At 39.5% G+C, this 17,187-nt stretch overlaps 1 protein-coding gene across 6 annotated transcripts in view; it reads right to left on the bottom strand.

Moving 5' to 3' along the window:
• The window catches only part of rptor (regulatory associated protein of MTOR, complex 1), a 193,877-nt gene that overhangs the window by 64,249 nt on the left and 112,441 nt on the right, over window positions 1-17,187 (bottom strand). For all 6 annotated transcript variants that reach the window (XM_073474586.1, XM_073474594.1, XM_073474612.1 and 3 more), the window contains exons 12-16: window positions 11,100-11,201; window positions 4,759-4,842; window positions 3,179-3,289; window positions 2,130-2,204; window positions 1,862-1,927 (exon numbers count right to left, since the gene is read on the bottom strand). In XM_073474586.1, coding sequence (XP_073330687.1) covers window positions 1,862-1,927; window positions 2,130-2,204; window positions 3,179-3,289; window positions 4,759-4,842; window positions 11,100-11,201 — 438 coding nt within the window. The remainder of the gene's footprint in view (window positions 1-1,861; window positions 1,928-2,129; window positions 2,205-3,178; window positions 3,290-4,758; window positions 4,843-11,099; window positions 11,202-17,187) is intronic.

Here is a 17,187-nt window from a genome sequence, read left to right as displayed (position 1 = left end):
GATCAGCGTCAGACACAAAAGGCTTCTGGGATTGAACGCAGAGGGCCAGGAGCAGGCCATAGTGACACTTTGTGGTGATAAAGTGTCACCATGGAGGTGGCTGGAACGGAGTTGGAGATTATACAGGTGACTGTTGGTGACAAAACTGTCACATAACCAATATGTCCCAGAAATACACAATGGACGAGAGAGTAATCTCTCAAAGTGACGGCTGGCCCCAAACAACCTGCTGAGGTTCTGGTGAGAGAACTAAATGAGTAATACGCTACGTTCTCCCTTTGGGCTTTTGGCAAGCAGACAGACAGCAGTGCAGTAATACACACAGTTTCAAACATGCTATCTGATGTTACTGGAACTGGTATTCCCAGTTTATCATGTGTTTTACATTTAAATGATAATTCAGTAATTAATGTTGCCAAACCTCTACTTTCAGGTCTGACAGCCGCCAAAAAGTTGTGCATATAAAACATACAATATGTAACTTCTGCCGCTAGGGGGCTCTTTATCAGGACAAAAAAGAAAAACAATTTGCCTGAGTGTTGTGTGGAGGGTTGTGTTGTGGGGGGCAAGAGCCAGCTCAACTGTTCAGCCACTCAGAACCAGCCAACTCAGGAGGAGAGGGCCAGACCTGCTGGAGGAATAAACACCAGGAGTCACATTGGATTCTGCTCTGATCTTGAGCTGTTTGCCGACTTTTTAAGAGATTACTTTTTAACTTTTGGGATTAAAAAATGGATTTATCTTCACTCCTATTCATCAACCTGACTGCAGCAGAGATCCGTGGAGGTGACCGCCATTGTCAAGTGTTTATGTACCATAATGTTGACTGCCGACTGGAGCTGGAAGGGAAATGGACTTTACTCCCTGAGAGTAACATTACAGAGAGAAAAGGGGAAGGAAGAGGGAGAACCAGAGTCTCTGGTGAGTCCTGAATTGGTGTATGCTGCTGTACGCTAACATTAGTTTACACTATAGCAATCCAGCTGTTTGGGCTGGCTAATCATTGCATGAGTAATCTGAATAAATACAAATGATAACTTTGATAACCACAACTGTATGGCATGAGGACTAATCTTTGTGTTAAGTTTAGTTTCCCCTATCCAGAAGTAGCGACAGGTGACCAAATGAAACGCACCGTTACACACATAAACATTGGTAGAAACATTTGGGATAATGTAAGTACACAACTCAACAAAATATGTAACAAAGCTCTAACTGCCTCTTCACAAACTTCAGATCTTCTCTTCCCAGTGGAGTCTCTTACTATTAGACATTATCTCTCTGGCACTCTACATATTCCCAACCAACGATATAAAGGTAAATACAATTGACACCTTGTCCAAGACACTGGAAGACGTCAAATTGAGTTATATAACCCAGGTACAAAGTCATGTTGGTGACTGCATACAATGGTCACACCATTACAAATATATGGGCTATATGGTTTTACTGTGGCAGTTTGTTCTGACATTTATAATTCATAGTTTTTATAATTATGTACATACGTTTTGTTTATGTATTTGTGTCTGTATACAGTATGTATAGATACCTTTTTATGTTTTTTTTTCAGGATTGTTATTTAGTGGTTGTTTTACCCATATGCCACTCAGGGTGGGGAAAGAACGAAGGGGAAACTCCAGAGACTGAAGGGGCAAATAAGAGTCGTTTTGTCGGGTAGGTGATCAATGGCATAAAATATGTGGTTAGACAAGAGTACTGTGCTTGTATAGTTAGGTTGAAATGATCAATGTCAAGTATTATAAAAGTGTGTAAAGGCTTGTACTGTGCTGTCAAACTCTATCTAACTCAAAATAAAAAAATTGACCACAAAATATCCAAACATGCTCACACACACTCATACCTGTCCTGTGTTGTAGCTGTTGACGATAACAGCCAATATAAACACAGCCATGGTTCGATGCTCAGCCTGTAACATAGAAAGGAACTCATGTCAGTATATCTACTTTTATATATTGCTGTCTGAAGCTTTTCTGTTGAACTCCTTTTAGAGAATTAATAAGGATCAAATTTAAGAAAAAAAGAAATATATCTTTTCATATTATAAGTAAAGAAAATCCAACATTGGTTACTTTTTCCACAAATGCACAAAGGGGATTGTGTTTACTCACTGGCATGTAACTGTCAGCCAACACAGAGAGGAAGTACTTATGCCCATTGTCTTTCACCAGGTCAGCTTGACATGACTGCAGACACAGACAGGAAGAAAGAGATAGAGGGAGGGAGACGGACAGAGAGAAATTACATTTTATAAACATCTCTTATATAGCGACCCAAAATTCTTATCATTACAATCCCCTTCAGTGCCAGGGGTAAAACAAAGATAAAAAGCAAAGATTAAAAGATCCTTCAGTCCTTCAGGACAGACACTTAACAATCCGTCCAGACAAAATCATCTCAAAAGAAAATTAAAATTACAATAATTGGAACGAAACCACAAAATCGCAAAGTAAATTAGGATCGTAATGACCCTACAAAGAGAGCACATGGTAGCAGGGTATCTGACCACTGTGACTGATGTAAAACTAAGGACAAAGTATGCAGACGATGCACAGACTGAGTAGACATAGCCTTGCCATAGATACAGGTCATCACAGTCACTCACTTCTTACTATACCGTGAGAAATACAAGGATTTAAGAGAATTTCCTCAACAAAATAAATCATATATATCCTGGGTTTATTCATCTCCCTGATCCTCAGAAGCTGCCTCATCTATGTGTGGAGGAAAGTCAGTGTATGAGTAGTAGCTGCAAAATCTTTTCACTGTTGTAATAAAGAAAGCTCTACACTAAAGGATACACAGTGATTAAGAGTGTGTATGTTTAAAATGTATTTCTTATCTTCTGATCATCTATTTAGTTTTTTTAAGTGTTATCATTCAATAATGTGTAATTTAGCTCTGAAAAACTGAAGCAAAAATGAAGTTGTGCAAAGACAAGAAACACTTGCACTGATCAAACTTTGGCAGCTTTGCCAATGTCAGACCCGATTTTCAATCAAACCAACCAAAATCACACTGTTTTCATTCAATCTATCAGTTTCTCTTCATGTGCAGCAGACAGAATTCATGTGACGGCAATTAACCAGTTGTGAAAAAAAGCAGATCAAATAAAAACGTCGAGTCAGTAAGGGTTTGAAAGGTGTTTTACATAACTTACACTGTCTACAGCAAGGATTTTAGCCCAGATGAAAACCAACAGTGGCCGCAGCTCTCTGGCTGAACTCTGCAGCAGCTTCAACACGTAGGGGAAGATCCCCACAGACAGCGCCTTAAAACACACACAAACACACAGAACACTGCCGTTAATAGATCGGTATTCATATTGCAATTATGATCAGGCATTGCTGCTGAATGTGTTTGTCCAAGTTTGACCACCAAGACCACATCTGTAGTCTGAATGTAAACATATACACAGGAATGGGATCTCGCTGAGCAGGAGCTGGGATGATAAATGTCATTTGACTTCACTTTATGTCTGTCCTGTGTTTCAGCTTTGTCGATAAAATGGGTTTACCTGACAATCAACATGCTACTAATAGCACAAGGAAGTAAGAACTGGTCCACTGATTATGTAAAATTAAATAAAGTATACAATATTTCACTAATATTATTGGTGGGTGTCTATCAGGTAAAGAACAGAAGTAAATATTAGTGGCGTTATTCTGGCTTGCCACTGTAAGTAAGAAGTCAGCTGTAGCAAAATGTTTCCTTCAGGTTGAGAGAGGCTGTTTGTTTATCAGTTAGCTGACTGTGACCTTTAAATCATACAATACATGTCCCAAAATATGTTTTTCTCTTTTCTTTCTTTCTTTTTTTTTTTTTACATTTTAAGAAATAAACTTATGAAGGTCTTTCTTGAGAGTTGGAGCTGGAGTGAGAATAACAACTATTTTATACTAGTTTATAGTCTTTATGCCAGTTTATGCATTTTTTAATTTTGGCTTTTAACTCATGCCTGTTTCCCTGTTCTCCAGATCTTTATGCTTACTTAAGTTAACCATGATCAGACTGCAGCTCCATCCTTCAAGCAAAGGGTCACAGTTTCCAAGTTTGTCTTAAAAAGACAGTCCGGTGTCTTGATGAACATTCAAACAGCTTTTGGTTGCTGTAATCATTTCTCCTATTCATACTGTGTATTAAGAGCTCCCTTTCTAATGTGCTTCCATGTAAGTGGATTCAAGTGGATCTACCAAGGTGACAGTCTTTTCAGTTTAAAATTCTTTCTTTGTTATTCCCTGGGAAGCTTGTCCTTGTTGGGCTGCAGGGGAAGGTCGGTAAAAAAAAACTGTATTGAGAAAAAAAGTTTGGAAGATTCTCACTTTCTTTGTGGTGGCCGGAAAGCACGTTTTTCATACATTTTACAAAGAAGCAGGATTGTGGATTTTGTGTGTGCACAATGATAAATTAAATGTGAACACATGTTTCACTTTTACTGTGTTTGGCTTTGAGGGAGAAATCTGAGAGATGGATATCTCCGAACCTCAGCATATAAAACGGAAACTATTGCATTGGCTAGATTTGACACCACTTATAAGCTTCAATTTTCAGCCAAGGTTGTTCCTGTGCCGTATTAATTTGATCCAGCTATATCGGGCCAGCCAAGTTCTCATAGTTTTCTTCTGATTAAATAATAATTTTGCCTTGTTTGTCTTGTTATTCGGAGTGTTGAGAGTACTTTTAAAACAGAACACTTTTTTTTTTCAATAATTTCAAAACAGGCACACTATCAGAACGCACCAGGCTGACGGCCCACGGACCCAGATCCAGAAAGCGCCCCAGCAGGTCTAGAGCTCGCAGCCGATGAACCTGACTGAGGAGGACCTGAAAGAGAAACAGAAAGGTCAGAGGTTAACTGTGCTGCCTACTAATAAGGAGGAAGCCTGAGATTAAAGGAAGAGGAGGAGGAGGAAGGACAGCAGGAGAAACGACAGAGAGGATGAGGAGGTGGAGGGAAACAGGTGGCTCTCCCACCACTACTGCTAATACACTGGCACCAGGTCACACTTGTTTACTCTGTGTGTGTGTGTGTGTGTGTGTGTCTGTAGGCGTGCAAAAGCATACATGTGTGATGTGCCTGGGTGCGTCTTCTTGGCTGCCATTTCGCTTTGCTTCTTAAGGATATCCGGGTTGAGGACAAGACCCAAGTGTGTGTGCATAACAGTGACGCTGAACGGGATCACGATGTAGCAGTTTTTGGCTGAGGGGAACTATTTTAAGGAGGCATATGGTATGTGCTATAAATGTATATGTGTTTGTGTGTGTTTGTATGCAGCATTTAGCACAAAGCAGCACAGAGTCTCTGGACACCGGTCAAGCCCCATGTGTGACTGTCCCACAGTGTGTGTGGGAACAAGCATATGGAGGAGTCCAGGTCCGCACACACACACACGGACTTCCACCAACACATAATGTATTATTAGCGCTCTCCGTGACTTTAACCTGGAGAGTGTGAACATGCTACCAGAAGGAGGCTGGGGGAAGACCGGGCCAGGGTTACCTCCAGCTCCAAGGAAGAGCGTGGGAACATGGACATTTATGTGTGTGTGCGTGCGTGCGTGCATGTGTGTGTGTGTGTATGACGTAGGTGTGTGCTCTGTAAGAATAAGAAAAGCCCGCAAGCAAGATTAAATTGAAGCCTCTCCTGAACCAGGCTTTTCATTGTCACGATTCATTTTTTCAACCCGATTTGACATAGATGTCAGTGAATATTTTCTACACAGTCACACATGCATAAGCATATTTCATGCATGTGATTCAAATACCACATTAACATCGATGTGCCAATTCATCATAGCAGGGATGAAAAAACAATCTCTGAGCAATGCTGTTCTCTCTCTGCATGAGTGTGTGTGTGTGTGTGTGTGTGTGTGTGTGCATATTTGTCTTCGTTGCTTATTTGTGTAACACCTTAACTCCAATCCTCCTTTAGTGCGTTGAGTAAGCACTACCCATCATCCCCCTGTGTGTATGAGTGGTGAGACACACGGTGTCATGTCATTATAGGATGCACGTCATCGACACCTGAAGGCCAGTGTGTGTGAATGTGAAAATGCTACTGTTACCGTAACATCGCAATTTAGAGATGCTGTAATCCCTATGCAGAATCTGTTAATCCCCTCTGTCTGTTGTCAAGACAACGCCACACCGTATCTCTCCTTCCTGAGCTCTGTTGTCCTTCCTCTGTTCATTTCATTAAAGAGCATTATTGATAGAGGGCTCCCTGCTGCCCTTTTCTTGTCACTCTTGCATCTTTCAAATGGAGCCAGATTATAATTTTGGCATCAAATTGTAAATCCTACAAGAGTGTGCGCCTGTCTTTTAGCTTCATTCTTATGCAACTGTGTGCTTAAAAGGGTATAAAACCTGTTTATGTGTCCATCCGTTACATCAGAGAGCATGAAGTAGCCTTGAGATTACTTTGCTCTCAACGTGGAAAGCTGCATAACGTTGCATAATCTTAAAGGCTACTGGTGCTTTACATCCTTTCCTTCCATATCAGCACACACACACACACACACCATCCAGCGCACCCCAATCAGTTTGCCTTTTCCTTGGCTTTTAACGGGTCCCGACAGAACTGCTGTATGGACGGGCTGCGGCTTGCAGTGCGCTGAGTCAGCAGGAAATTACCATTCGGCACGGACAGCGGCACTACTACGCTGTGATATAATACAACACCATGATTGTACGGCCTCACGGGATGGTGCTGGTATGAGGACGAGGTAAAGGACCCCACTGCTGTAAGTCAACAGCAGAGAAACACTACAAGGTTTTTAGAAGGATTTTCACCCAAATTAAAGCATCCCAAATAAATTCAACACTACTACAGGGAACACAGCAGACGCTGGTCCTGTCACAGCTCTGTGGCAGGGTTGTAATGAGGAAAATCAGCCTGCAAATGCTCAGCTCAAATTAAAGGAAGAATCATGCAGTGCTGGTTACTAGTGTCTGCTGACAGATTGAAGAAGAAGAAAAAGAAGAAGGAGGAGGAGGAGAAGGAGGAGGAGGGGAAGAAGAAGAAAGAGGAGAAGAAGAAGAAGACGAAGAAGGAAGAGGAGGAGGAGGAGGAAGAAGACCAGTTGTCATTTTCACGCCCAGCACCCACATTGTACAAGTAGCAAATGTACTTGTGCCCACCTGTGCGCCCCTGGTCGGTCTTAAATTTAAGTGTTGTCAGACACACTGATGGCGGATTGCTATCTTGAGGCAGCAGAAAGCGACAAAGCCATAAACCAACAAAAAGCTGCTGTAAAGTCAAAGGTGCAGTCTGTTTCCTGCTATTTAAAGAGTGCATTATTCACATAGTAAGATGCGCCTACACAGGCGGGTTCACAACGCCTATGCGCTCTGATTTTATGATTAGAGAGGCTGCTTTCAGTTATTTTTAATGTTTCCATGCATGCAGTCATTTCACTGTCATCATGCGACATTTAAGCAGCAAAACTACAAGCTATAGTTATAAAATTGACAGGAAAGAAAATTAATCTTTTAGCTTCTGAAATCAGTATTTTTAGACCAGATCTCAGGATTTATCAGGCGGAAGGCTGCTTCACTCCAAACAATTTTTTGTATGAATCTGGACTGTGTGTGACCTTTTGATGTGTAGAAGAAGACAGAACATTAATTAATTAAAGTCAGGAATTTTAAATAATCAATGAAGTTAATCATCTGTTCCTCGTGTGCAAATGCGCATGTTAAGGGAGAGATACACATATTGTTTCCGCTGCTGGAGGACCGCTGCAGGTAATGTCATTAATATTTTCCACATCAAAGATGTACTTCACCCCTCTCATCCCACCGTTATTGATCAGAATTACACACTTTAAGATTGTCCCTCCTGATCCATGGACTGCGAACCCCGTATCACTTTCACACACAGGGGGACGTGCAGCAGCGCTCCTCCTCCTCCTTAGTTAAATAACAGTGTATTTTTTTCATATGCAGTCAAACAGTTGTTGATGGGACAGATGATTGTGATATGGCAGGTCCAGGGTCCAGCAGCCAAGAACCACATACCTGTCCCTTAGAGAGGACAAGTGCTGCTGTTTAATAGCTATGCTTCAGGTCCTGGCACACCTGGCTCGTAAAGGAAATGGGAGAGGACACTCGGATCGGTTTCATTTATGTTCTATGCGCTTTACTTTGCTGCCAGATTATTCACCATTTAACTAGTGAAATGGACTTGGACATGCCCTAAATGCACTAGCGCCTTGCGCTTTAGACCAAGCACCATAGACCATTTAAATAGTGCTCAAAGACTCTTGGGAGGTGATGTGTGTGCTTAAGATGCGCTTGCAGCAGAGTTTGCTCGTGCGTAATGGAGAGTGAAGCCCTTTTCAAACATGGAATCTGAAACCTTGCTGGTCCCATCTGTATGTTGCTTCTCAGGTATTCAAACACAGATCTCAATTATATAAATCATCCACAATTCCTCCATTTAAGCAACTGCCCAGTTCAAACAGCTGCAGTTTCTCACATGATATCTGGCACCTCATTGAGTAATGACCATCTTGATTGCAAGTGACAGTCACCACCAGTTGTCACTAACCAAAACCTCATCATAGACATAATTTATTAGTCAATAAAGAATTCTGCTGCCTGTCAGACACTAACTAAATATTTAAAAATGACAAGATGTGTAGGTGAGACAAACTTGCTGTTTTTAAGCTGTCTGGTCGGATATTCAAACCGTAAGCAGTTGACATGAATAAAATCTGGATGACACTGATGGTTAATATGTTTTTTCAGGGTTATTTTTACTATCTTAATATTTCTGGGGGCATTATTTTGATAGCAGGCAGAAGAAAGGTGATGGGAAATGAGAAGAGGGAGAGGGATGACAACAGAGGATCATCAAACAGGGATGTTGTGATTATGTAGTCCGTGTTTTAAACCCAGATGTCATCGGAAAGCCAATTTTTGTTCTTCTGTTTTCTTGCATTGCGAGGAGAACACAACACGTGAAGCACAATTTTAAAGATTGATTCAATATACAAAGAAACTCTTCGATTAGTTTACTTATTTATCAAATTTATCAAGGTGCTATTGTGCATTTAATATTGAAGACTGAATATTGTTTGTCAATGTGACAGCATTTAATTCAGACTTGAATTATATTAGAAGTGTTACTGAAATGTTTTAAATGTTTATGGTTCAAAACTTGTAAAATTGCTGTTTCAACTTTTATTAAAAAATTACACTAACTTAAATGATTGGCAGCAATTCTAAATTAATGAATTGCATTTTTGAAAGAATTTATCCGTGTGCTGGTTTACATGTGCGGCTTCTTTTCTGTCCTCGTCTTCTATATACCTGTGTATGGAGTGAGGTAAGACCTCCTTTACTGAGAAAATCTCTGACAACAGAAGTACATTTCAACACATTTACAAACAGAGCTCTTCATTTAAAATCTGTTGGTGAAGAGGAGACAGTTAGAATGTCTGTGTGTGAGTGTGAATACCAGAGAGACACACTGATGCAAAACACGAGACAATGAGTGAAGAAAGCAAGAAAGCAAAAAAGCTGTTTGCATAATATGTTTTCTCACATTCCACTGTTACTTTTTCTTTAATCACATTTTCTGTATTTCATATTCAACACCACTCCTTTCAGTTTACTTTAGTTTGTGTCTTTTGGTCTTACTGAAATCTGTAATCACAGTTCCTAAATCCATCAGTATTGACTACTACTAAAAATGTTTGCATAGCACATACTGAATTATAATTATAATGCGGAATTATCATCAAAGATCATAGGACTGAACTGAGAGTGCAAAAGAGAGAGAACATTTTGAAAAAGCTTTTGAAAAAGATTGGGCAGGCTATAGGGTTTGAGTTTAAAAAGTTTCTGTTTGTGTTTGGGGGAGACAGAGACGCTGCATGGCCAGCAGCTCAGCTGACACAATACAACAAGATCGGCTCATTTATAAAACAGACATATGATTAATTTTAAGTATGACTTCAGAAGAAAATCATGTACAGTAGTAGTTGAGTTGTTTGGCCACACTGAGCAGCAATATGTTTGGAGAAGAGAAGGTGAGGCCTTTAACTCCAAGAACACCAGACCTACTGTCAAGCATGGTGCTGGTAGTATTATGCTGTGGGGCTGTTTTGCTGCCAGTGGATCTGCTGTTCTACAGAAAGTAAATGAAATAATGAAGAAGGAGGATTATATCCAAATTCTTCAGGAAAACCTAAAATCATAAGCCAGTAGATTGGGTCTTGGGTGCAGTTGGGTATTCCAACAGGACAATGATCCCAAACACACAGCAAAAATGGTAAAGGAATGGATCAACAGGCTTGAGTTGAGGTTTTGGAATGGCCAAAGTCCTGACTTGAACCCCATAGAGAACATCGAAATGTGTTGAAGTCTGTGTCAGGAAGCCAAGAAATTTAGTTAAACTTCCCAGATTCTGTCAAGAGGAGAAGTTACAAATTCAGCAAGAGGACGGCCAGAAGCTTGTGGATCAACATAGATTTCAGAAGGTCGACATTTCTGTATTATAAGTCCTTTTTTGATTGGTCTTATGCAATATTCTAATATTTTGAGTTACTGGGTTTTTGATTGTCATGAACTGTAAGTTGTAATCATCAAAATTAAAACAAAAAAGGCTTGAAATATTTAAACGATGGAAAAAAAATGAACTTTTCCATGCTATTCTACGTTTTTGAGTTGCACCCTCATCTGTGCTGGCATTATATAAGGGGAACTCACAAGGCAGGTGCCATCAATTTCAGTTGATTTGAGATGTATTGATCACAGGTGTCTAAGGTACAGATGGGATTCTGCTCAAGCAAGGTTTTTTATGCTCACCATCTTTTATAAATTGGACGGAAACACACGAGTTCAGGTCCATCCGACTGCCCTTAATGCCTTTTTATTATATGTGTAATGTATGCACAGTGAACCTTAAGAACAGAAAACTGATGACAGCATAAGATAAATAATGAATATGATTTTCTTTCATGTTCATAATTCTTTCATAATGACTTTCTAATGCAATCACAATTTCTGTTTTGCTTCATACACAATATTTTTTGTATTTTGAGTGTGTGTGTGTGTGTGTGTGTCTCATATACCTGCAGTACAATTGGGAGCTGTTCAGGAGGGTTCCTGTTCTCCACACCCATCGTCAGCCACACCTGAAATGCTGTCAGCTGCTCCGCAAAGAAAGGACTGTGCTGTGGACACAAAACACAGATTTTAAACTAAGTATGTATACACACACACATGCAGCAATGAGCCAGTCTGCAGTGACTAGCTTATCATATCATAAAAGTCCTGACACAATGAGCTTAGAAGTGACACTGCACTGCAGCAGCAACATAAATCTTGATCTATCATGATCACCACCACCACCCCCACCCCCCCCCACCCCTCTCTCTGTGCTGCCACGGCAGTTTGCCTGATTGATTGGTTGCTGGCCGCAGAGTTTTTGATCATACCGAGTGTTAATATTGCAGCAGGAATTACGACAGCACTGTGTAGAGTGTTGATGGATGTAGAGGGGGGAAATATCAATGCTTCGCGGCTGGATGGCTAAATTAATTTGTGTATAATCAAAGCTTAATAACTCTATACACACACTCACATACTCACTGATACATGAAAGCAAATGGTGTAAAGAGGGTACAGGCCTAGCTAAGAGACTGAGCTCCTGTATTTGGTTATAATGTTGCATTTTGGGAGGGAATATAAAAATACAAATAAGTGGCATCTTTTAATACAAAGACCCTGTGTTTTACTGATTTGATTAATACATACTTAAAGGATAAGTTCACCCAAAAATGAAAATTCAGTCATTATCCATTTCCTATCATGCAGATAAAAAGTCAGGCGAAGTTTTGTAGTCCACAAAACATTTCTGGTGCTTCACAGCAAAACAGCATTGCAGCGTCTTCCTAAACAACTGAAGTAGATGGGGACTTGTTTTACAAAAAACACACAAAAAAAAAAAAGAAAAAAAAAAAAATCAATTAGGGATCTCAGGGCTTCTGGAGACTAGACATACACAGGACAAGCTGTATGGAGCCCTTTTATATTTTTGGAGGTTGTTTTTTGGTTTTAAAACAAGTCCCCATCTACTTCAGTTGTTTGGGAGAATGCTGCGAAGTCGTTTTGCTGTCAAGATCCAGAAATGTTTTATGGACTACAAAACTACACCTAACTTTCCATCAGCATGGGGGTTAGTAGATAGTGACTGAATTTTCATTTTTCGGTGAAATGTCCCTTTAATTCTTGCATCTTTATTATGTCTATTATGTATATAGGGTTAACCAAATTCAATATGAGAGGATAACTTTGTGTGACACCTTTTCTATACCAAATAGGATGCAAATCAATACCCGTTTTATGAACAGCCAAGTCAAAGTATAAAAGTATGGAGTTACTTATCATTATATCACAGTATTTTCACAGCATTTCCTAATTAATTCCTTATGATTTAATTAACCAAATTAACACTGGAACCAAATAAGCAGCAGAAGAGAGATAAATGGATTAACAACTTTTGGTTAATATTACAGCCTGAGGCAGGCAAGAGGAAATATCTATGACTTTTGTAAATTCAATTTAGATATGACTTCTTAAATAGCTTCTAAGGGCTTTCGTTGAGGAAACACACTTTTTTTTTAATGCAAAACTATACAAATAAGGTGGAGGTGCATTTTTTATCCCAGAGTAGTGTCTGCAGTCATTCTCTCAGGCTGCATATAGACCTGAGAGGCTTCACCAATAAAGTCAGGCAGACTGTATGTAGCCTGAGAGGCAAAACCCCGGGCAAAAACACATGCAGAACTCTTGCTGCAACTCAAATGAAAGTATCCACAGCTTTATCAACTCCTCTATTCTCTTGTTTTTCTGCTGACGGTAAGGACATTTACAGTAAAGGAGAATGGATCACACAGTCAGGTTTGAGAGACATGCTTGTCTACGTAGGTTTCATCGCTCCAGAGACAACACACAGAAACTACTACGATTCTTGCTTCACTTAGAATTCGATATTTCTCAAACCAAGAATGATCAAAATGTGTCACTTATGACAGTACGAACAGCATTTAAAGTAGAGAGTGGAAACAAGGAATAGAAGAGGAACCCCATATAAAGGACCAAATACACTACATGTGACGCTACTGTCTGTTTCACGATGAAATACATATATAAAAAAAACACTAAGGCCCTGGTCAGATCTGGCATCAACATGCGTCCTGAAGGATCGTCATGGTCCTTATAGGCTGATAACATGCTGTCTGACTCTTCCATGTGGTTCACTGTAATGCCAATGACATGTTTGGGCTTTTTTAACCTGCCAACGTAAGCAGCAGATGTTTGTGAAGACACTGTCTGTTTCAACAAATCCAACTACTGAGCTTGTAACCACAATATCCCCAGACTTCCTGAACAAATCATGACAGTTTGTGAGTTGTTGAGTAAGAAGAAACTTTATAGACACTGTTATATGCTGTCTACAACAAACTAAATCATTCATGCCTTTTTGTAAATTCGACATTAAATGCAACACATTGAATTGTTTCTCTCCTTGTAAATAGTGCACTGCTGTATCGTTCTGTGTGCTTCCATGTCTAAAGTGTGTTTTACCTGCCAAATTTAGCAGCTGTTTCAACTGATTTCATCATTTAAACTAAATTAATGAAAGAAGACAACATTTTATTGTCCACTTGGGATCAGACCACTCAGAACAATGGTATCACCAGGCCTTAAGTTATAACACAAAAAATACAGGACCATTTGTGTGATTTTTTTTTAATGCTGATGATGATGCCTATTTTCATTTTGAGCTGTTGGGCTTTTTATGCTCATGTGGCTCAGTGAGACATAAACATATACTTGGAGTGTAGGGGTGTAAGGGGTGACGTAGAGGGTTAAACTACTGCCAATACTGGCTAATTATCTCGAGTAGAAAATAAAAACAACAATTTCTGCAGCTTTAAAGTCAGTTGTGACAGAGACCAAGAAAATGAAGTAAACAGCTGAAGCCCATCAGAGAGGAATTAAAGTCTCCTGAAAGACAGAGCGAGACAGAGAGGGAAAATCTCCTTTAGGAGTCCTCTGAGGCTCAATTACGCTGCCGGTAAGTGTTTTAGGCCCGAGTGCAGGAGAAACGAGAGAAGGATTGAGGATGGAAAACTGCCCCCGGGGGAGTCATGCAGAAGATGCCCACCTCCGAGGGCCAGGTGGAAGAAATAGCCGAGGCCCAGATAAAAGAGCTAACATCGGGGAAAAGCTGCTCTGTGCCCATTTTGTCTGTTTTCAGACTTTTCTGGTTAGTTTGCATTACAAAGCACATGTTGCTGCTCTGTGATCTGTCCAGCATCTGGTGGTATATCTGCTCTCGCGCACACACACACATATACTCTCTTTCTCACAGACACAGACACACACACACAGGTTTTGGTGATGTATGGTGACGGACAAATGTACTGTGTTGACCAAGATATCTTACTGTACTGTAAGTCATCATCAGTTCAATCAGCCTCTCGCAGTGTGTTCCTATTACACTCAGCATCTCCATCACAGTCTCTCGCCACGTCAGTAAATATAACTATAAAGTGTGGATGAAAGTGCAGGGGCCGCTGGTTTCAGAAACTATATTTTATTTGACACTCACAGTTGAATTATAAGACCTGACGTTTTACAATGTTATCCACTGGGAAAGAGTCTGTGAGTGTGTGTGGTTGAAAGATTAATAGAGATGCTGTAGATGCTGCTGGTGGAGAACTTGCAGTGCAAACAAGAACTGTTGATGTTTACGGGCGTCACTGGAACAAGAGCCATCCATCAATACTAGATAAACAGTAACCGCTAACCTATACACACACTCGCACAAACACAGTCAAATGGAGCATCCTTTCCACCTCTGATGTTAAGCTGAACAAGTCTCAATTAGGGCAGGGTGATATGGCCTTAAAGGTCCACTGAGTAAGATTTACAAGGGCAGAAATGGATGGATGGATGTATTCATTAGTGTATAATCACCTAAAACTAAGACTTGTTGTGTATTTGTAATTGCTTAATACATGATTTATAAAGCATTTCATTGTGTGTTAACAGTGAAATATCTATTAACTAATGTTTACTAAATATAAATATCATTTATCAATTATGGTTATTGCTTAATATAGTTATTAAGTGTTACCTGAGCCTTTTAGATCTACAAAAAGGAGAGAGTCTGACATGTTCTACAGTAGCCCAGAACGGACAAACCAAACACTGGCTCTAGAGATGGACTTATATTTTGTTTGTTGCAATCTACAACCTGACTGCTAGATGCCACAAAATCCTACATACTGGACCAATATTTTTAGTCTATGTTGTGATTTGGGTCAATCTAATGCTAGATTTTTGGAGCTGACGCCAATACCGATGTTAGGAGTAAAAAATTCCAATATCGATAAATTGACCGACATACACACATTTTTTCTCAATTGTAGTTATCAAACGTGAAAACGTGAAAGCAAAGACAACAGGCAAAACACGTTTGTTTCGTTACCGTCAGTGATTCATAGACGAACGTGAATATTGTATTGGACTCATGATGACAACGTTTTGCATGTTAGAGCTTCCACGATGAGAAGTTCTTCAAGCTCAAAGGCTAGCACATGAGCAGGTATCTAAAGTAGAACATTACTGGTGCTTTTTTTCTGATAAACACCACCTACAACTAAACTATTTGTGTTTGTACCGTATACTGAACAGACATGTAACTCGGACAAACAATCAGAATCACATTTCTGGCCAAGTAGTTTTTCACAATTTTGTGTTTTGGTGCATAACAAACACAGTAAGTAGAAAAATGTAAAGATAGATAAAGGGCTGGTACTTCAAGTCAAAAGCATGAACAGATAAAATGAACAAAATGTCATATAAACTGGGACATCTGTACAGTTTTGTCCAGGAATGTCTAAAGTATTGACCATTGAAAGTGTATATGTTCACAGTATGCTGAGGACAGTTGAGCTCGGTTCTATAAAAATATCTAATCATGTTGCTCATCTGTTGCTTTACAGGCCAGAATTCAAGGACTACGTTTGGTGCAATCACATCAAGTGCTGGAACTCTGCCTGACACCTATTTATTTGTTGTTCTGTATTTACTCCTTGTTTTGCATCATCTCTAACTTGTTTGAATAAAGTCTTGAAAATGATAAATGCCTTTTCTTTACACTTTACACACCCAACCCGTTACAGTTCTTACACTTTACATGATGCACTAATAATAACTGAGTTAGGTAAGACTTGTGTTTATTGATTTTTTTGGAACACATGTAAATAAATAACACAACAAAAATATTATACATTTTATCATTTAGACAATATACAGTACAATTAGCATTTACAACTATATACAGGAAGGACGTCCAGAGGTGTCTTAACCGAAAATAAACACAGATCAGTGTTGGCCAACAGGTTAGGCTGTTGATGTCGGTGCTGTCTCAATCCTCTTCTGTTTTGGCAGTGATTGTCCTGTAGAAAGAGTAGCACAATTACTTATCTGACAGTAAATACAGCTTTTCAAGGAACTTATTATAAGGAAATTATTTTCAACTTATTATAACACCACAACTTTGGATGCATTTTATGTAGTGACAATATTCCTGACATCAACCAGAAATACCCTCTGTTACATTAGAATTGTGCCATCCAGAGTAATTTCATATTGACCAATAGGAGAAGGGAGTTCCAGTTTCGTGAAACTTTCAGATTACTTTACAACTTTACCTGTCCAACCCCTCAACTCCTGTGACTGAAAAGTCATAATTTCTGCAAAAATTATAATAATTACAGAAAACTGGATATGGATGGTAAACTTAATGTATTTATAGGGCATGCGGTACATTTCAATGTGTTTACAGGACATAAAGTTACATCTGAATGTGTTTATGGGGCATAGAAACAAAAACACATAGAACACAGGACTGTTGCTATGTAAAAAAAAAGAAACAGAAGTCCGGGGTTAGACTTCTGGGAAGCTTACATGATGGGTGGCAAGTGATTATTTGAAGGGAGTGGTAGGTGCATTGTGTGCAGCAATTATGGTCAATGTTTCCCACATTCTACTGTGGTCAGCTGACAGTCAGATAATGAACTGAAATGCAAAGTCTATTTTCTTAAAAAAATGTCTTACTAAAATGTAATAGCTCAAGCGGTA

This window comes from Pagrus major, chromosome 1, assembly GCF_040436345.1.
Source record: "Pagrus major chromosome 1, Pma_NU_1.0".
NCBI lineage: Eukaryota > Metazoa > Chordata > Actinopteri > Spariformes > Sparidae > Pagrus > Pagrus major.
The sequence above is the reverse complement of the archived record's forward strand: the minus strand, read 5'-3'. Positions and strand labels throughout refer to the sequence as shown.